At 40.6% G+C, this 21374-nt stretch overlaps 2 protein-coding genes and 1 pseudogene across 2 annotated transcripts in view; 2 read left to right on the forward strand and 1 right to left on the reverse strand.

Moving 5' to 3' along the window:
- Positions 1-754: 754 nt before the first annotated feature.
- LOC111466073 (probable calcium-binding protein CML49) lies at positions 755-3394 on the reverse strand. The gene is made up of 5 exons (XM_023110648.1): positions 2810-3394; positions 1800-1846; positions 1543-1718; positions 1433-1451; positions 755-1051 (listed from the first exon to the last, which is right to left on the reverse strand). Exons 1-5 carry the CDS (start codon positions 3324-3326, stop codon positions 947-949), a joined length of 864 nt encoding a protein of 287 aa, XP_022966416.1. The 5' UTR covers positions 3327-3394; the 3' UTR covers positions 755-946.
- Positions 3395-14717: 11323 nt separating this feature from the next.
- LOC111466162 lies at positions 14718-16285 on the forward strand (annotated as a pseudogene).
- Positions 16089-21374, forward strand: part of LOC111466067 (DNA helicase INO80-like) — a 12713-nt gene continuing 7427 nt past the window's right edge. Inside the window, exons 1-4 of the mRNA XM_023110639.1 lie at positions 16089-16188; positions 16282-16507; positions 16605-16712; positions 21148-21242. Of these exons, the coding sequence (XP_022966407.1) occupies positions 16337-16507; positions 16605-16712; positions 21148-21242 (374 nt within the window). The 5' untranslated portion in view covers positions 16089-16188; positions 16282-16336. The remainder of the gene's footprint in view (positions 16189-16281; positions 16508-16604; positions 16713-21147; positions 21243-21374) is intronic.

Genomic DNA, 21374 nt, shown 5'->3' on the forward strand with positions numbered 1-21374 from the left:
AGACACGTTTTAAAACTATGAGGCTGAAAATGAGATGTATATCTACTAGCAGTGAGCATGAACTATTACAATTTATCCCTTGTCACACGTGCCTAAAATGACATGTATCCCTCCTAGACTCACTCACCTGCCTTTTGTAACCTAGATATGACATCTATCCCTCCAAGTCTTGTGTGCCTGTTTGTGACCTAAATATGACATTTACCCCTCCCATTCTCACGTGTCTTTTGTGACTTTTGTGACTTGGATATGACACCTACATTTAATTGCTTAGGAGAGTGAAGATAGATCCTACTCCCTATAAATCAATGCAGGTCATTTCAACGTGTTTTATCTTCAATTACATGGTTCTTACGAGATTCTCTCGAAGGTCATCTAGCATAGTATCCAAGTCAAACCCATTAAATTTTGGAGTTCTAATAATTGACCATTTCTTGTTTGTATAGCCTCAAGATCCTTCTCGTTCATATGTCATGTTGATTTATTTATGTACTCCTCATTTTCTCAAGAGTTACATTATCCTCTAGAGTTCATCTTCAAACGATGACATATTAGGACATATCTCACTTTAACACCATTTCCAACCCTCTTCGGCTAAGATTGGAAACCTGAATACCTAACAACCTCTCTTAATTAACCTGAATACCTATCAATGCTAGGTTATTCGTTGCACGTCACATCATTATATTGATACAATTGACTTAAATTTTACTGTCAAATGCAAAACTGGAAACCGAGGAAGGAAAACAGGTAATAGTTGAGACATTCATGGAACTATCATTGAATACTTAAGATAGCCAACTTATACATAAACAAAGAGCGTTGATACGGATAAGGCTACATACATATAGTTTCTATCAAACACAACAGATATTCAAAAGAAAAACCAAAGAAAACTCAAGCTTTACACTGACCACAAACGCTGGAATAAAGGCTGAAAAACTCATCAGGCGATGAGGAATGGCAGGACGGTCAGCATGAACGCCTCGTAACTGAAGGTTGCAGAACCCGAATATGTGGTGTCCTTTTCCTTGAATTTCTCAGTCAGTCCCTGTAATTTATAACATCAAAAGCACTTCAGTTTTAGCCTTTTCTTCCTCCCATGGCATCAAAATGTTTGCAGAAGCCACAAAAACCGTCAAGAGTTCACAATGCCAGTGTGAAAAAACATTATGAACAATTTACTTGAAGCGAAATCCGATAGTAAGTGACTAATTGATGGCCACAGGCACTAAAATGGTGTAAAACATATTCAGGCTATTCATAGGCATCGACATGAATGAAAAAAAATCGAGTTCCGAGTTTTGTAGTAGATCTAAAGACGAGTAGGCAAGAATGCAGAACTAAATACACGGATGATGCCATCACTTCTAACCAGTATATGTCGTAATATACGAAAGATATATGAAAATAAAATTATTCAGAAGCTCACCTTGACCGTAAGGCAGCACCTGCATTTGCAAAAAGGAAAAAAACAATGAGAATATTGATAATGGAAACTTCAAGCTCAAGTATCATGTAGAGTAAGGGGGAGAAACGTACTCTATGAAATTATCATATTCAATGGCCTTGCTCTTCCCACCACTTTTGTCGAACTTAGACACGAGCAAGTCCAAGACCATCGGTGAGACTGCGAAGCCCAAACTCAAAAGTGCTTCTCGCAACTCATTGTAATCGATTTTTCCACTTCTATCTGAATCAAATCTCTCAAAAATACCCTGACAAAGATGCAATAAATACTCAGTTTCATAGACCAACAGATAAAGTTGGGCTAAAACAATATCAATTATTCAGCTTACCCTCCAGCTCTGAAGACCATAAAACAGAGCAATGAACTCCTTGGGTCCTGTTTTTCAGAAAAGAAATGCAAAAGACAGTGTCAATAGAAAAGTAAAAGGCACGATTTAAAGATGAACAACCCAGCATAATATATCAAATCTATAGCAGCATTGTCCGCCCATTCAAATCACCAAGGCTTGTTCAAGATCAAGTACATTGAAAAAGTCATAATCATAATAATAAAATAAGATGCTTCGAACAGATAAAGAAATGGAAATTAAACTACATACTCTATTCAAAAGACGAGGCTTTGAATAACTTCAAAAAAATACTTGCATAATAACAGAGACTGTATTAACACGAAAGCTTTTGAGGTATGAAAAGTCAAATAACTTTAACCACAAGTTAGAAAATAGTGAAATTCGTGCAACCACCACAGCTAATATAAGTCCAAATAGCAGGTTCGAAATTTTCTTAATACATTTTGAATAAAACTTAAAATAACTTCACCAACTTATCGCAGACAAAATCACTGGGAGATTTCTTGTATAGAAATACAAAGTATTCGGGTTCTTCTAGTGAATATATCATGCAGAATACCTCATAGATAAGATTTATGAACTTTATGAACTAATCAACTACTAGTAATAACAATCAATCTTAATCACTAAAAAGGCATATTTCAATTCAGTGCAATTATATGAAATTCACCTCGAATGTTTTGACACTGAACGGATGACCTGTTCCCATCCGTTCAATTTATAAAAAGTACTTCATCTTTTTCAGTTTATTTTTCGATTGAAATTAGCTGAAACTAATAATAGATGTCCGGATCAGGGTCGCCCCTGACCCACTGACCAACTGTTTGTCTTTTTGCTCTAACCTGGGTTCTCCAGATTCCCACAGGTTCTCTTTTCTTCCTTTTTTTTTTGTTCATCATTACTGTTGTTGATTTAAGAAACTAAAATCTCATGAAATTTCCTATTTCCAGGGCAAACAAAAAGGCGAAAGAGGGAGTAAGTAAGATTACCGATCTTCCTTGTGTTCGTGTTGGTGAAATGGTACATGAGGAGATGAACAGTTCTGATGCTAAACTTCTGATTATACGAAGATAGAACACCTTGCAACTCCTTATCATCAATAAACCCGCTCCCATCCTGATCGGCTACTTGAAAACAGGTAACAATGCTCGGATCAGTACCAGGCGGAAAAGCCGACGGCAAGAGTGAGGCGAAAGGGCTTCCATAAGCAGATGGCGGTGGATAACCATGACCGCCGTAAGACTGATGACTTCCACCAACTCCGCCGTGAGACTGATTAGGCTTGTCCTTGTGCGGCTTTTCACCCGGATTTGACCCGTAAGGTGCCGACGGTGCGCCGTATGGCGCAGCCACCGGAGCGTACGGCTGCTGAGAATGAGGCGGAGGATGTTGCGAGCCGTAGGGTGAAGAACCGTAAGGCTGAGCCGTCGGTGGTGGAGCTCCATAACCACCGGCGCCGCCGTAGCCGTAACCGTAACCGGAAGGCTGATTTGGATAACCCGACATTTTTTTTCTCCGCAAGCAAAAAAGCAAACTTAACTGAGGAGCTGATACCAAGTAGATATAATAAATTGGAAGACTACATACGGTGGAGGGTTTATATAGAGATTGGATAGTGTGATTGTCGACATCAATTTCAAGATTATTACGAAAATGCCATATCCATAATTGATGACAAATTTAAAAGGTGAGTCTAAATTAATTATAAAGTATGAAATTTATATTTAACATTAAATTAATTTTAAATAGTTGGTGAAGTTTGTAAAATATCTTAATAATTTAAAATGACGTATTTACCCACTCAATCTAACTCCAAAAACTTTGAAAAATGTTTATAAATTATTTATCAATTTAATATTTAACAAAATTTATTGAGCTGTAAAAAAATAAAATTTAATTATATATCTAATAAATAAATTAAAAATTAAGTGACAACAGCAATAAATTTAAATAAATAAATACCTGTTTGAAGTAAAAAAAAAAAAAAAAAATCTTTTTTTTATAATATCATTTTTGTTATTTATCCGAATTTGTCAAACTCCAATTTAAAAAAAAAAATTTAAAAGAGGGGTAATATTATAAATTGGGATATGAACGTGGCGCGTAAAAGTTGGCAGAAATGAAGCGCGTGGAGGCAGGTGTTGATTACTTGAGAGTTATTGCGCGTACGGAGTCTGAGTCTGGTGGTAGGCACGACAAAATTTAGAAATTAATTTGAATTTTTATGTCAATAATAATACGCGCTCTTTACGGTCAATAATACTACGCGCTCCGCTGGCTGCTTCTCCCTTCTTTCTTATTTCTTCAAAGCGAAGGAATAAAAGAAACCCCCGTATTTGAATTTTGATGGCTTTAATAAAATGACAACAATACCCACGTTCCACCCATGACTACAAACCCTTTGACTTTTTCCTTTTTAAGTAAAATAAAAGTCAACGCTCAAAAAATATGTTCCATCCAACGACTATCAATTTTAGTCTTTATCGTAAAATTATTATTAAAATTAATGTAATTTTAAAGACTAATTCGTTACCTAATAAAAACTAATAATTAAATTAGAGATGTTTACAGGGATGGAGACAGGTACGGGGACTCCAAACTTGTATAGCTAACTGGAGAAATCTTTTTTTGCTACCCGTCCTCTCATTCGGGGCAGGTTCCTATGGGCCCCCGACTTATATAGACATCTCTGGCTAGATCTTAGGAATGAAGTAAAAAAAATCTTTTTCAACTCATACCTCCGACTCCTCGCTGTTGCTCAATCTTATTCAACTCATGTAGTGCACTTTCCTTTTCCCCCTCTAAGTTGTCGTACCAATACATTACACGCATTCTATAGATATCATCGCAGATGTTGTTTGGGAGCTTGAAGCTATGGTTCAACATTAATTTAGTTATCAACTTATCCCTTTAATTTTAAAGTTTACGTTTAATTCGATAGAATTAAGAATTAAAATGGTCAAATATATTATTTTATGTTCTAATTGGACAATTGAGCTATTTCAAATGTTTCATTTTTATGTGCATAAAAAGAACAATTAACCCATTTTACTTTGTTGTACTAATTTTCGGGTGGTGCATTAATGTCTATTTAGTAGAGTCGTTTATCACTCGTAATAGTATCTTTCACGATATTACATATCATTCACTTTTATATATAAGATCCCACGTCGTTGAAGAGGGGAACGAATCATTCCTTATAACGGTGTGAAAACCTCTCTCTAGTAGACGTATTTTAAAAACTACGAGAGTTTTGTGCTTGGTGTTCATGCGCTGCTGATTAGTTGCTTTCTTGTTTGTGTTTTAGTAGGGTTGGGTGATTTAATTGTTTTTTTAATGTTTGTTGTTAGGATTGACAGTGGGTTTTAGTCGATTCTTTTTATTTGTTTAGTTTTTTGTTTGAAAGTTTTGGGTCCTGCTACAGCCATTGGTGAACTTCCAACTTCCGCAACCAGAGGATGATTTTCATTATTATGCTTTAATAGTAGTCATGATGAGAGCAGAGGTAGCCCAGGTACATGTTTTTGTGATTAAATCTGTGATATCTGATTCGTCCCCAACTTGCAAATGTACTAGAGATGGAAGATTATGGCTATAAATATATTTTTCTTGAAGAGGGTGTGTACTGATGGTGGATGAATATCAGGTAGAACAAGTACAACCCAGGGTAATGGTACCATGACTAAGAGAGAGTTGAGGTTGGTGAGAAAAAGAAGGCAGTCCCTGAACAGTGAGGAGGAGGATGATGGTGCGAACGATTACTACGGGACGCACGCCACTGAAGAGCGGTATCGGCAAATGCTTGGAGAACACATTAAGAATTATAAGCGAAGGTCTAAACACTCCTCATCTCCCATGCCTGCACGTATGGGTAATTCAGTGTCCAAAGGTAACTCAAGTTGAAGAGCTAGGAGGTCAGGGAGTGAACAACATGAAGGATTGCTTGAAATGGAAACAGCAAATGAATGGCTTAATGATTATAATCCTCATAGACCAGGAATTCATCATGATCCAGATTTTGACCCGCTGCGTACCCCTAACAGGTTTTCTTTTTTAAATGATTATCTTAAGAGTGAGAAGTGTTTTAGTTGTGACATCATCTTAAGATCTTTCTTTCACAGCATTTCATCGAAAGCAGCTAATTGATGCCAAGAGGTTGTCAGCATGTATTATTTATTCCTTATTAGGGTTAGGGATTTTGGTTAAACTTTAGCTTCTAATTATGTACTTTATCTGGAATGTTTGTAGTGTGGTATCTTAAACAGGTGAAAATGAAGGTCAGCAGATCTCTTAAAAGGACAAGGAAATTAGCTAGAGACATGTTGCTCTTTTGGAAGCGTATTGATAAGGAGATGGTATTCTTCTTTTCTTTATGAGATTACCAGGAAGGGACTTGGAATTCAGATAGTGTGCCTGCTGAGGAAGAAGATCCTGAGGAGGCCGAACTGAAGAAGGAGGCACTTACAGTTGCTCAAGATGCAGTCTCGAAGCAGAAAAGGTTAACAAGTGCATTTGATGATGATGTTAAGCACTGTCATAAGCCCTATTCTCTAGGACCAAGACCTATTCTCAAGGTCTTAGCTAATATTTTTTAGGCCTGTTAGTTTATATTTAGGTTTAGCAGAAGGCTATATAATGCCATTCTTTCTCCTGTTGAAATAATCAAGCTTTGTGTGCAATATTGTATGCCTTGAGTAAATTTGGTGTTGTGAGTACATTTGTTCCGCTTTCGGCGCACAACAAGTGGTATCAAAGCCAAATTGTGGTATTTTGGGGTATTGTGAAAGCTTGGGCCTCATCGACCATTAGACGTGCTCACAATCGTGTTTATTCTCTTGAAAATCAATTTTCAAGAATTGTGGTTTTGAGTTTCATCCAGATTAATTATTGCAAATGGCAGAACCATCACGACGTGGATCGAGAGTGTGGATCGAGAGTGTTGATGGAACCAATAATTTTGGTGTTTGTCGAGGCGAAGTTAGCGATTTGTTGGTCATGCAAGACCTCGATGTCTCTCTCCAAGAGGAAATGCCTGAAGACATGACAAAAGCAGAATGGACGAAATTAAATCGGCAAGCCTGTGGAATTATTCGATCCTGTCTTGGCAAGGATCAGAAATATCCATTTATGAAGGTTACCATGGCGAAAGAATTATGGGACAAGCTTGAAGCGAAATATATGAAGAAGAGTGTGGAAAATAAACTTTATTTGAAGAAGAAACTCTTCCGTTTTGATTACAAGGAAGACATCTCAATGGTTGAGCATTTGGATGATTTTAACAAAATCATCACTGATTTGCTCAATCTTGATGTTAAGATTGATGATGAGGACAAGACGTTGTTGTTATTAAACTCTTTGCGTGAATCATACGAGTTTTTAGTAACGACCCTACTACATGGAATCACTAATATTGATTTTGAAGATGTTTCAAATGCCTTAATAAACAATGAGATGCGAAAGAAGGAAAAGGAGACGTATCAAAGCTCTAGCTCAAATGTTCTCACTGCTCATGGAAGGACTTCCAATTGGAAAAAGAACGAATGTGGAGAGTCTCGATTAAAGTCGAGAGGTAGATCTGATAATTGGAGAAAACTTGATAAAAATGAGTGTGCATATTGTCGACAGAAAGGCCATTGGAAAAAAGATTGTTCGATCTTAAAAGAGAAGGGGTCGAAGTCCAATGTGGTTAGAGATGACGACACTGATACAGATGATGCCTTGACAATCTCCCTATCAGTCAGCCAAACCAGTGAATGGATTCTTGATTCTGGGTGCTCCTATCATATGTGTCCCAACAAAGAGATGTTTTTGGACTTCAAAGAGTTCAATGGTGGAGTTGTCTATATGGGAAATGATAGTACTTGTAAGATAATGGGAATCAGCTCAGTACAAATCAAGATGTTTGATGGGGCTATACGAAAACTCAAAGATGTGAGGTATGTCCTTGACTTGAAGAAAAATTTGATTTCACTTGGCGTTTTGGATGCGAGTGGTTATCGCATCATTTTGGAAGGAGGGAATTTGAAAGTAGCTTGTGGAGCTTTGGTGGCAATTACAGGAACTAGAAGAGGTAGCATATACTACCTCAACGGAACCACAATAATTGGGCATGCTGCTGTGGCAAGTTCGAAAGAACAAGACATATCGAAATTATGGCACATGCGACTCGGGCATGCTGGTGAGAAGGCGCTTCAGACACTGGTGAAACAAGGAGTCCTTAAGGGTGCCACAACTGGAAGAATTGATTTCTGTGAACATTGTATATTTGGCAAACAAAAAAATGTGAAGTTTGGTACAACTATACACCAAACAAAGGGCATTTTGGATTATGTTCACACTGATGTATGGGGTCCCACAAAGAATGTCTCATTGGGAGGAAAGAGGTGGTTCGTCACCTTTATTGATGACTACTCGAAGAGAGTTTGGATGTATCCCATGAGGCACAAAAACGAGGTTCTCCAAATCTTCCTAGAGTGGAAGAAAATGGTAGAGAATCAGACGGACAGGAAAATCAAAAGGCTGAGATCAGACAACGGAGGAGAATATACTTATGATCCATTCCTTAAAGTATGCCGAGATGAAGGGATCGTTCGACACTTCACTGTTCCTGGTAAGCCACAACAAAATGGAGTTGCTGAGAGAATGAACCAGACATTAATAGAGAAGGTTCGATGCATATTGTCTCAAGCAGGATTGAGTAAGGCATTTTGGGCTGAGGCTCTCAGTTATGCAGTTCACTTGGTGAATCGTTTACCTGTTTCTGGAAACGGTGGGAGAACTCCGCTTGAGGTATGGTCAGGTAGTCCTGTTAGTGATTATGATAAATTGCATGTGTTTGGGTGTCCTGCTTATTATCATGTGACAGACTCAAAGCTGGATCCTAGAGCAAAAAAAGCCAAGTTTATGGGCTTTAGCAAAGGTGTGAAGGGCTATAGGTTATGGTGTCAGAAACAAGTAAGATTGTGAATAGTCGAGATGTGACATTCGATGAGTCTGGAATGTTTTTGCAGAAAATTGAAAATAATGACGAGGCATTGAAGCAGGTGGAGAAGGTGGTGTTCTCTCCTGATGTGGTTGCTCCTACTGAAGAACCTATTGACCAGGTAAATAATAACTTTGATGTCTTAGAACAGAAAGAGCAAAGTCTTGAGGAGCAAAGCCTTGTAAATGAAAGAGTGGAGGAACCTGAGTCAATCGCCAAGAATAGACCACGAAGGGTAATTCGAAAACCTGCAAGGTTTGATGATACGATAGCATATGCTTTCTCTTTGATTGATGGAGTTCCTAACAGTTACAAAGATGCTATTCAGAGCCCGGATAGCTTACACTGGCAAGAGGCTGTGAATCAGGAGATAGCATCATTGGAGATAAATCAAACTTGGGATTTGGTACAACTTCCAAAAGGTAAGAAGGAAATTGGTTGTAAATGGGTTTTTGCAAAAAAGGAAGACCCTTTTGGTATACGTTATAAGGCTCGACTTGTGGCTAAAGGCTACGCACAAAACGAAGGTATTGATTACAATGAAATTTTCTCACCTGTGGTAAAACATTCTTCGATTCGAATTTTGTTGGCTTTGGTTGCTCAATTTTATCTAGAACTTGCACAACTCGATGTAAAAACTACCTTTTTGCATCGAGATTTGGAAGAAGAAATATATATGGCGCAACCAGTTGATTTTCGAGTAGTTGGACAGCAACATTTAGTATGCAGATTGAAGAAATCTTTGTATGGGCTGAAGCAATCCCCTCGCCAATGGTATAAAAGGTTTGATCATTTCATGGTAGAGCATATGTATACTCATAGTCAATTTGACCATTGTGTGTATTATCGATGTCTCGATAATGGATCGTTTATTTACTTGCTCTTATATGTTGATGATATGTTAATTGCTTCAAAGAGACAGGTGGAGATTGATAATCTCAAAGATGAGCTTTCTAAAACATTTGAAATGAAAGACTTAGGCAATGCAAAGAAAATACTTGGAATGGAGATAGAGCGAGATCGAAAAAAAGGTACAGTCTAGTTGACTCAGTCTCAATATCTACGCAAGGTATTGTCAAAATTTAGTTTGAATGATCCAACCAAACCCGTTAGTACTCCACTTGCTCCTCATTTCAAGCTTAATGCTTCCATGTGTCCAAGTTCTGACGATGACAAAAGGTATATGGAGAACATTCCTTATACAAATGTTGTTGGTGCGTTGATGTATGTTATGGTGTGTACTCGACCTGATCTTTCACACGCAGTAAGCATGGTGAGTCGTTATATGCATAATCCTGGTAAAGAGCATTGGCAGGCTGTAAAATGGATTCTTAGGTACATTCTTGGCACTATTGATGTTGGTATTAAGTTTCAAAAACAAGAAATGTTTAATCTTGACAATCGTGTAGCTGGTTTTGTGGATTCTGATTATGCTGGTGATTTGGATAAGCGACGATCTACTACGGGATATTTATTTATTATGGCTGGTGGACCTGTTTGTTGGCGTTCAACATTGCAGTCTACTGTTGCATTGCATTGTCTACCACCAAAGTAGAGTATATGACAGTAACGGAAGCTTTTAAAGAAGCTATTTGGATGCATGGTTTGATCAATGACTTGGGTATTTTGCAGGGACATATAAATGTATTTTGTGATAGCCAGAGCGCTATTTGCTTGTCAAAAAATCAAGTTCATCATGCTCGTACAAAACACATTGATGTCCGTTTTCACTTTATTCGAGAAATTATTAGCAAAGGGGATATTCGTTTACTAAAAATTGGAACTGCTGATAACCCTGCTGATATGTTGACAAAGGTGATCGCTCGTGAAAAGTTCTGCCATTGTTTGGATCTCATCAACGTCGGAAGGAAGGAGTAGTGTGTTGACGTGGTAACAACCAAATTCGCTATCAACTTGGAGATCTTATGACAAGGTGGAGATTGTTAAACACTGTCATAAGCCCTCTTCTATAGGACCAAGACCTATTCTCAAGGTCTTGCTAATATTTTAGGCTGGTTAGTTTATCTTTAGGTTTAGCAGAAGGCTATATAATGTCATTCTTTCTGCCGTTGAAAAATCAAGTTTTTGTGTGCAATATTGTATGTCTTGAGTGATTTTGGTGTTGTGAGTACATTTGTTGCGCTTTCGGCTCTCAACAGAGCATTCATCTGTTGTGCGCCGAAAGCGGAACAAATGTACTCACAACACCAAATTTACTCAAGGCATACAATATTGCACACAAAGCTTGATTATTTCAACAGCAGAAAGAATGGCATTATATAGCCTTCTGCTAAACCTAAATATAAACTAACAGGCCTAAAAAATATTAGCTAAGACCTTGAGAATAGGTCTTGGTCCTAGAGAATAGGGCTTATGACAGTGCTTAACAATCTCCACCTTGTCATAAGATTTCCAAGTTGATAGTGAATTTGGTTGCTACCACATCAACACACTACTCCTTCCTTCCGACGTTGATGAGATCCAAACAATGGCAGAACTTTTCACGAGCGACCACCTTTGTCAACATATCAGCAGCATATAAGAGCAAGTAGATAAACGATCCATCATCGAGACATCGATAATACACACAATGGTCAAATTGACTATGAGTATACATATGCTCTACCATGAAATGATCAAACCTTTTATACCATTGGCGAGGGGATTGCTTCAGCCCATACAAAGATTTCTTCAATCTGCATACTAAATGTTGCTGTCCAACTACTCGGAAACCAACTGGTTGCGTCATATATATTTCTTCTTCCAAATCTCCATGCAAAAAAGCAGTTTTTACATCGAGTTGTGCAAGCTCAAGATTAAATTGAGCAACCAAAGCCAACAAAATTCGAATCGAAGAATGTTTTACCACAGGTGAGAAAATTTCATTGTAATCAATACCTTCCTTTTGTGCGTAGCCTTTAGCCACAAGTCGAGCCTTATAACGTATACCAAAAGGGTCTTCCTTTTTTGCAAAAACCCATTTACAACCAATTTCCTTCTTACCTTTTGGAAGTTGTACCAAATCCCAAGTTTGATTTATCTCCAATGATGCTATCTCCTGATTCACAGCCTCTTGCCAGTGTAAGCTATCCGGGCTCTGAATAGCATCTTTGTAACTGTTAGGAACTTCATCAATCAAAGAGAAAGCATATGCTATCGTATCATCAAACTTTGCAGGTTTTCGAATTACCCTTCGTGGTCTATTCTTGGCGATTGACTCAGGTTCCTCCACTCTTTCATTTACAAGGCTTTGCTCCTCAAGACTTTGCTCTTTCTGTTCTAAGACATCAAAGTTATTATTTACCTGGTCAATAGGTTCTTCAGTAGGAGCAACCACATCAGGAGAGAACACCACCTTCTCCACCTGCTTCAATGCCTCGTCATTATTTTCAATTTTCTGCAAAAACATTCCAGACTCATCGAATGTCACATCTCGACTATTCACAATCTTACTTGTTTCTGACACCATAACCTATAGTCCTTCACACCTTTGCTAAAGCCCATAAACTTGGCTTTTTCCTTTGCTAAAGCCCATAAACTTGGCTTTTTTTGCTCTAGGATCCAGCTTTGAGTCTGTCACATGATAATAAGCAGGACACCCAAACACATGCAATTTATCATAATCACTAACAGGACTACCTGACCATACCTCAAGCGGAGTTCTCCCACCGTTTCCAGAAACAGGTAAACGATTCACCAAGTGAACTGCATAACTGAGAGCCTCAGCCCAAAATGCCTTACTCAATCCTGCTTGAGACAATATGCATCGAACCTTCTCTATTAATGTCTGGTTCATTCTCTCAGCAACTCCATTTTGTTGTGGCTTACCAGGAACAGTGAAGTGTCGAACGATCCCTTCATCTCGGCATACTTTAAGGAATGGATCATAAGTATATTCTCCTCCGTTGTCTGATCTCAGCCTTTTGATTTTCCTGTCCGTCTGATTCTCTACCATTTTCTTCCACTCTAGGAAGATTTGGAGAACCTCGTTTTTGTGCCTCATGGGATACATCCAAACTCTCTTCGAGTAGTCATCAATAAAGGTGACGAACCACCTCTTTCCTCCCAATGAGACATTCTTTGTGGGACCCCATACATCAGTGTGAACATAATCCAAAATGCCCTTTGTTTGGTGTATAGTTGTACCAAACTTCACATTTTTTTGTTTGCCAAATATACAATGTTCACAGAAATCAATTCTTCCAGTTGTGGCACCCTTAAGGACTCCTTGTTTCACCAGTGTCTGAAGCGCCTTCTCACCAGCATGCCCGAGTCGCATGTGCCATAATTTCGATATGTCTTGTTCTTTCGAACTTGCCACAGCAGCATGCCCAATTATTGTGGTTCCGTTGAGGTAGTATATGCTACCTCTTCTAGTTCCTGTAATTGCCACCAAAGCTCCACAAGCTACTTTCAAATTCCCTCCTTCCAAAATGATGCGATAACCACTCGCATCCAAAACGCCAAGTGAAATCAAATTTTTCTTCAAGTCAAGGACATACCTCACATCTTTGAGTTTTCGTATAGCCCCATCAAACATCTTGATTTGTACTGAGCCGATTCCCATTATCTTACAAGTACTATCATTTCCCATATAGACAACTCCACCATTGAACTCTTTGAAGTCCAAAGACATCTCTTTGTTGGGACACATATGATAGGAGCACCCAGAATCAAGAATCCATTCACTGGTTTGGCTGACTGATAGGGAGATTGTCAAGGCATCATCTGTATCAGTGTCGTCATCTCTAACCACATTGGACTTCGACCCCTTCTCTTTTAAGATCGAACAATCTTTTTTCCAATGGCCTTTCTGTCGACAATATGCACACTCATTTTTATCAAGTTTTCTCCAATTATCAGATCTACCTCTCGACTTTAATCGAGACTCTCCACATTCGTTCTTTTTCCAATTGGAAGTCCTTCCATGAGCAGTGAGAACATTTGAGCTAGAGCTTTGATACGTCTCCTTTTCCTTCTTTCGCATCTCATTGTTTATTAAGGCATTTGAAACATCTTCAAAATCAATATTAGTGATTCCATGTAGTAGGGTCGTTACTAAAAACTCGTAGGATTCCGGCAAAGAGTTTAATAACAACAACGCCTTGTCCTCGTCATCAATCTTAACATCAAGATTGAGCAAATCAGTGATGATTTTGTTAAAATCATCCAAATGCTCAGCCATTGAGATGCCTTCCTTGTAATCAAAACGGAAGAGTTTCTTCTTCAAATAGAGTTTATTTTCCACACTCTTCTTCATATATTTCGCTTCAAGCTTGTCCCATAATTCTTTCGCCATGGTAACCTTCATAAATGGATATTTCTGATCCTTGCCAAGACAGGATCGAATAATTCCACAGGCTTGCCGATTTAATTTCGTCCATTCTGCTTCTGTCATGTCTTCAGGCATTTCCTCTTGGAGAGAGACATCGAGGTCTTGCATGACCAACAAATCGCTAACTTCGCCTCGCCAAACACCAAAATTATTGGTTCCATCAAATTTCTCTACTTCGAGATTGGAACTCCACACTCTCGATCCACGTCGTGATGGTTCTGCCATTTGCAATAATTAATCTGGATGAAACTCAAAACCACAATTCTTGAAAATTGATTTTCAAGAGAATAAACACGATTGTGAGCACGTCTAATGGTCGATGAGGCCCAAGCTTTCACAATACCCCAAAATACCACAACTTGGCTTTGATACCACTTGTTGTGCGCCGAAAGCGGAACAAATGTACTCACAACACCAAATTTACTCAAGGCATACAATATTGCACACAAAGCTTGATTATTTCAACAGAAGAAAGAATGGCATTATATAGCCTTCTGCTAAACCTAAATATAAACTAACAGGCCTAAAAAATATTAGCTAAGACCTTGAGAATAGGTCTTGGTCCTAGAGAATAAAGCTTATGACAGTGTTTAACGAGGTTGCCGGAGCTAATAACATAGATCTGCTTCATCCATGAGTTTTCATTTTTGTTTTTTTTTTTAATTAAAATTTTCTTCCCATTTTGGAGTTTGAGGCAGTTGCAATTTTTTTAGTCAAATTAATTGAACTATATTGTTGTTTGGCAGCTCAACCATGCCTGTAACTTCAACAGTACAGACACCCGAGTTGTTTAAAGGTAGCCTTAAAGCATATCAGCTAAAAGGTCTCCAATGGTTGGTCAATTGTTATGAGCAGGTTGTATGAAGTTCCTGTTAAATGATTATCTTGGATTCTTTTTTGTTGTTGTTAAAAAGTTAAGCTGTAGTGGCATGGTTATCTACAGGGTTTAAATGGTATACTTGCTGATGAAATGGGGCTTGGAAAGACCATTCAGGCAATGGTATTTTTGGCTCATTTGGCTGAGGTAATGATCATACTAAGTTCTTTACTTTAAGTGTTATTTCTTTCTTCGTATTGACTATGATCACTCTCTTGTATCAGGATAAAAATATATGGGGGCCTTTTCTCGTTGTTGCACCTGCGGCTGTCTTGAACAATTGGGTCGATGAAATCAATCGTTTCTGTCCTGACGCCTGTTCTTTTCTTCCTTCCCCCCCCCCCCCCCCCCCCCCCCCCCNCATCTTATTTTTTTCTTGTTGTTTGTTTTCTTTCTTTATCTATCTGGGATGCTGGTTTTCACATCCTCGTTACCAACTATCAGCTACTTGTTGCTGACGAAAAGTATTTTCGGCGTGTTAAGTGGCAATATATGGTATTGGATGAGGCACAGGCAATCAAAAGTTCTACGAGGTTTGTTCCGATTTAGAACCAGTTGGATCAGGATAGGGTGCTATGCTTTTGTTAACATAAAATCGTCTTGCTCGTGCCATGAGTGTTTTAGTAAACAACCAAACAGTTGAATGGTATTAGTCAGCAGAAGCACCACAATTATGACCGTTGTTTTGGCTCTACAGTAATGTGTTATTTTGTTTTCATTAAATTGCAGCATAAGGTGGAAAACACTGCTAAGCTTTAATTGTCAGAACCGCTTGCTGCTTACTGGGACACCCACATTGGATGGGACGTTGGGCCCCGAAAAGGGGTGGATTGTGAGATTTCACATTGGATGGGAGGAGAACAAAACATTCTTTACATGAATGTAGAAACTTTTCCCCAGCAGACGTGTTTTAAAAACCTTGAGGAGAAGCCTGAATGGGAAAGTCCAAAAAGAACAATATCTGCTAGCGGTGGACTTGGGCCGTTACAACAAATGAGTGTAGAATTGCTTGCTTCATTTTTTGTGTGGCCTATGTTATATATTCATCATATCTCAGACTAACTTACAAGAATGTTTTGAGGCTTTAATCTTTCCTCAACAGGAGAGGCTTCAGTCCAACGTTGGGCTTCTTCACACAGCATACACGTTTATTCCAAGGATTCGAGCTCCACCGGTATATTTTTTTTCAAGAAACTAAAACTCGGTGAAATGGTTTTTATCATTTGATGTACTTATTTAATGCTTCGTCGCTGCATCTATTTTGCAGATAGGTATTCACTGCTAAGATAGAAGCTTTACTTACCAAACGGTTGAACAATTGCATGACCCTTGGGTCTGACTTTAACGGACCAGGGAAGCCAAACGAACCCCATCCTTTGATTCAAGAGATTGATTCTGAAATACCAGTTTCCCAGCCTGCTCTTCAGTTGACGTACAGTATTTTCGGGTCCTCCCCTCCAATGCAAAGTTTTGATCCAGCAAAGTTGCTCACGGTTGGTGTTTTTTTCCTACTCATTTTACATTTGACTTCAAGGAATCTTTATATTTTGAAGTAAGGTTCTGTAACGAATTTATGTTAATTTTATATAGGACTCTGGGAAGCTACAAACACTCGATATACTACTGAAACACTTGCGAGCCGAAAATCATCGTGTACTCCTGTTTGCTCAAATGACAAAAATGTTGAATATTCTTGAGGTATTCATTCTTCGTCGGTATTGTTCTTGGCTACTTGAAACTTTAAAACAAGACAATACCTTTTTATAAGCGCCTCAACATTATTGTTTAACTAGGTTTCTGGAGTTCTTGGTTGTTTTTCACAGAATTTCGTGAGAGGAAATTGGTTGTTGGAAGAAAATGCTTAACAAAAAGGAGAGAGAAAATTAACTGAATTCTGACTGAGTTCCGATTTATTTTATTTTCTGAACAAATCTCCTATTTAAAATAAAAATCATTCTAAAAATGGCTGGAGAGTGGCCAACTAAATCTGTGCCACTCCTACAAAATTTCAGTCTAAAATTCTGCTGATTCATTCGACGTGTTTTGTCAAATGGTCAAACTGGCGATTTTCTGAAATCGTGTGAATAAGAAAAAACGGTAAAACTCAGGTTTTATCTAACAATCTCCTCCTAAAACCTATAGTATATCTACCTTACTATTTGAACTCCGATCTTTGAGCGTAGTTCTTCAAATTTCACCCGCGTCAGGGACTTGGTGAAGATGTCTCCAAGTTGTTCCTCTGTTCGGATGTAATCAATTTTGATGAGCCCTCGATCTGCACATTCTCGAATGTAGTGGAATCTGATTTCTATGTGCTTGCTTCGTTCATGCAAAACTGGATTTTTGATCAGGGAGATCGTAGCTTTGTTGTCTACGTATAGCATTGGTGGATCACTTTCTCTCCCGATGAGTTCTTCCATTAGTCGCGCAAGCCAGATCCCTTGTGTTGCTGCCATCGAAGCGGCGATGTATTCTGCTTCACAGGAAGACAAAGCAACTACCTTCTGTTTTGTTGATTGCCAGCAGATTGCGCCGCCTGAGAGAAAGTAGATCATTTCGCTAGTGCTCTTACGATCATCAACGTCACCGGCCATGTCACTATCACTGTAGCCAACTAGTTTGAGTTTCTCCTTTCCGCTCCCTGCGCAGTATCTTACACCCCAGCCTCTGGTTCCGGCTACATAGCGCAGGATGCGCTTGACAGCCACTAAATGCTCCTCCTTAGGTGCTTCCATAAACCGGCTCACATATCCAACAGAATAAGCAAGATCAGGACGAGAGTTTACCAGATAGCGCAAACTCCCGACAATGTTGCGGTAATTGGTGGAGTCGACTGTCGTCGTAGTGCCAGCCTTCCTTAGTTGGAGTCGGGCCTCCATTGGCGTCCTTGTAGGATTACTGTCCACAAGTCCAGTTGTGTCCAGCAGCTTCTTTGCGTATGCACTTTGGCAGATGGAGATGCCGGTAGAATTCTGTTGCACTTCGATGCCGAGATAGTAGCTGAGCACGCCGAGATCGCTCATCTCGAAGTTTTTCGACATCTCCTTCTTGATCCTTCCGAGGACTTCCATGTCACCTCCAGTGATTATGAGGTCGTCGACGTACACTCCCACGATTAGTCGCTTCTTGTCATGGCCGTGCGTGTACATGCCATGCTCAGAGGCGCAACGTTTGAATTTCAGTGACAGTAAGGTACTGTCGAGCTTCGCGTTCCAGGCTCGTGGAGCTTGTCGAAGCCCGTAGAGTGCCTTGTGCAAGCGCAATACTTTATTGGGGTTGTTGTTATCCAGGAAGCCAGGTGGTTGTCGGACATAAACAGTCTCCTTCAGCTCTCCGTTAAGGAAAGCAAACTTTACGTCCATATGGTGAACCTCCCACGAGTAATGTGCTGCAATTGCAAGTAAGAAACGAACGGATTTTAACCTTGCCACTGGCGTAAATACCTCTTCGAAGTCCACTCCTTGCTTCTGGACGTAGCCCTTCGCCACCAGACGGGCCTTGTGCTTCACAACTTCTCCTTTTTCGTTGCGCTTTAGTTTGAAGACCCATTTGAGCCCTATGGTTTGGTGTCCCGGCGGCATATCCTCCAGACTTCACGTCTGATTTTCGGTGATGGATGTCATCTCCTCCTACATTGCCTTCAGCCAGCACGGGTTCTTTTCTGCTTCGGCGAAGGTGTTCGGTTCATCTGCACTGATGGCATGTAGTTCGGCCACTTCTTCGAGCTCGCGCACTGCCAGTCCAGGTGGTTCACCTCCTCCTACTAGGTCGTCCATCCTCCGGTACCTGGCCTCCAGATCAGTATCGTGATCGGCATCCAACGTCGAATCCGCAGTCCGTGGTGTTGCGAATTCCACTGGTTCAGGGGTTGCACCTGCTGGCGGCGGTGACGGCTGCTGATGCTGGGCTCCTTCTTCCGGCTCGGTGACGAGGTACTTCACCGTAAATTGATTTGGATTATGGTCTGCCTCGATCACGTCATTCCACTGCCAGAAGGTGCTTTCGTCGAAGACGACGTCGCGAGACACGTGAGCTCGCCCCCCTATAGGATCATATAGTCTGTACGCCTTGCTCCCGGGTTCATAGCCGATAAAAACGATCTTCAGCCCCCTAGGATCGAGTTTGGCGGGGTGGGGACGTGTTAACTTCATGTATGCGACGCAGCTGAACACGCGAAAATGATGTACCGCTGGTTTTTTGTTGTACCATGCCTCATATGGTGTCTTCCCGTCAAGGCTTCGGGTTGGTGACCGATTGAGGAGATATACGGCCGTCATTACTGCCTCTCCCCAGAATCTCCCAGGCATCCCGGCCGTCACCAACAATGACCTTGCTGTCCCGACGATGGTCTGATTCCGGCGCTCCACCACTCCGTTCTGTTGGGGGGAGTAGGGCGTCGTTAGGTGCCGTTGTATGCCGATTTCGTCACAGTACTTACCGAAACTTGTCGAGGTGAATTCTCCGCCTCGGTCTGTGCGCAACACTCGCATCTTCTTCTCACATTCGGCCTCCGCTCGCGCTTTAATGCACTTAACTGCCTCTGCCGCCTCATGAAGCGGCTTTTGTCATCGACTAACAGGAGGAAGAGACTCTTACCGCCTGGGGTCGCTGGCTTGGCTTGATGGGCCCGCAGATATCGCCGTGTACAAGCTCCAACGGCTCATCGGCTCGATAGGATGTTCGAGACGGAAAGGGTGTGCGCCTCTGTTTGCCGATGAGGCACCCGTCGCACAGCTTGTTCACGCCTTTGATTGCTGGCAAACCGTGCACTAACTCCTCCTTCCGTAGTTTTTCTAGAGCAGGAAAGTTTAAATGCCCGTACCTTGCGTGCCACCTCCAAGATACCTCTTCGGTCTTGGCCGAGAGACTGACAGGTTGCTCTATCTCTAACTCCAGGATGTAAAGATGGTTTGTCGTGCGTCTTGCCTGTGTGAGCAGCCGTCGTTGATTATCGCAAATTTTGAGTAGTTCGCGCTCGATGGAGATGAAGCAGCCTCTCTCATCGAGTTGACCCAGGCTCACAAGGTTAGCCGTGAGCCTTGGGATGGAAGTAGACGTCGGTCAGCTTGCGATGCTCGCCTCCCTTGCTGGCGAACAGGATGGTGCCGCGTCCTTCGATCTCGACGACGGATCCGTCGCTGAATTTCACCATCCCGCGGATCCCCGAGTCGAGTTCGGAGAATGCAGATCTAGCCACGGTCATATGGTTTGTTGCCCCTGTGTCTAGGATCCATTGCTGGTCCTTGTGTTGCTCGCCCCGCTCGCTGATCTGAGCGAACACTCGCTCCTCCTCCAGTTGAATTGGCTCCCCCTCCTCCGTGTCCTTAAAAAAGTGGATCTTCGAGAGCTCCTTCCGCAACTGCTCAATGTTGGATTCCCACACTCGCTGTACCACCGCGGACCCAACGGGATTTGATTCCCTCCCAGGCCTCTCTGGGGGCACAGATCGTAATATGGCGGGCAGTCGTTGTCTCCCTAATCACGGCATCGGCGTGGAGCACGGTGAGCTTGGTGGAGAGAGATGCCAGCATCTCTGGGGGCACAGATCATAATATGGCGGGCAGTCGTTGTCTCCCTAATCACGGCATCGGCGTGGAGCACAGTGAGCTTGGTGGAGAGAGATGCCAGCATCTCTGGGGGCACAGATCGTAAAATATGGCGGGCAGTCGTTGTCTCCCTAATCACGGCATCGACGTGGAGGAGTGAGTGAGTGAGCCTGCCCGAGATGGGCCCCACGATGTGTATGTTTTTACACTTCACATTTTCTACTACTCGAACCTGAGACCTTTGTGATGTTAGGTCAAAGCTCTAACCACTTAAGCTATTCAACTTGTTTGTAGATAGATTGACTCCTCTGCAATGATATACACCGATCTTCAACTTGGCTAAAAAAGGAGAGAGAAAATTAACTGAATTCTGACTGCGTTTCGATTTATTTTATTTTCTGAACGAGTGGCCAACTAAATATGTGTCACTCCCTACAAAATTTCAGTCTAAAATTATGGTGATCCATTCGACCTGTTTTGTCAAACTGGCGATTTTCTGAAATCGTGTGAATAAGAAAAAACGGTAAAACTCAGGTTTTATCTAACATTCTTTTGCTCGCTTTTACAATTACAACATGTTTTTGCAGGATTACATGAATTATCGGAAGTATAAATACCTTAGACTCGATGGATCCTCCACTATAATGGATCGTCGAGATATGGTCGGGGAATTCCAACTTCGGTATGGACTCACTTGACGTCGAAATGATGGTTATTACATCGTTTTCTACTTTCAGAATCTGTTATTTTGTAATGCAATCATGTTTTTTTTTTTTTTTTTTTTTTTTTTTTTTTTTTTTTTTTTTTTTTTTTT

The sequence above is a fragment of the Cucurbita maxima genome, unplaced genomic scaffold (assembly GCF_002738345.1).
Source record: "Cucurbita maxima cultivar Rimu unplaced genomic scaffold, Cmax_1.0 Cma_Scf00030, whole genome shotgun sequence".
Classification (NCBI taxonomy): Eukaryota; Viridiplantae; Streptophyta; class Magnoliopsida; order Cucurbitales; family Cucurbitaceae; genus Cucurbita; species Cucurbita maxima.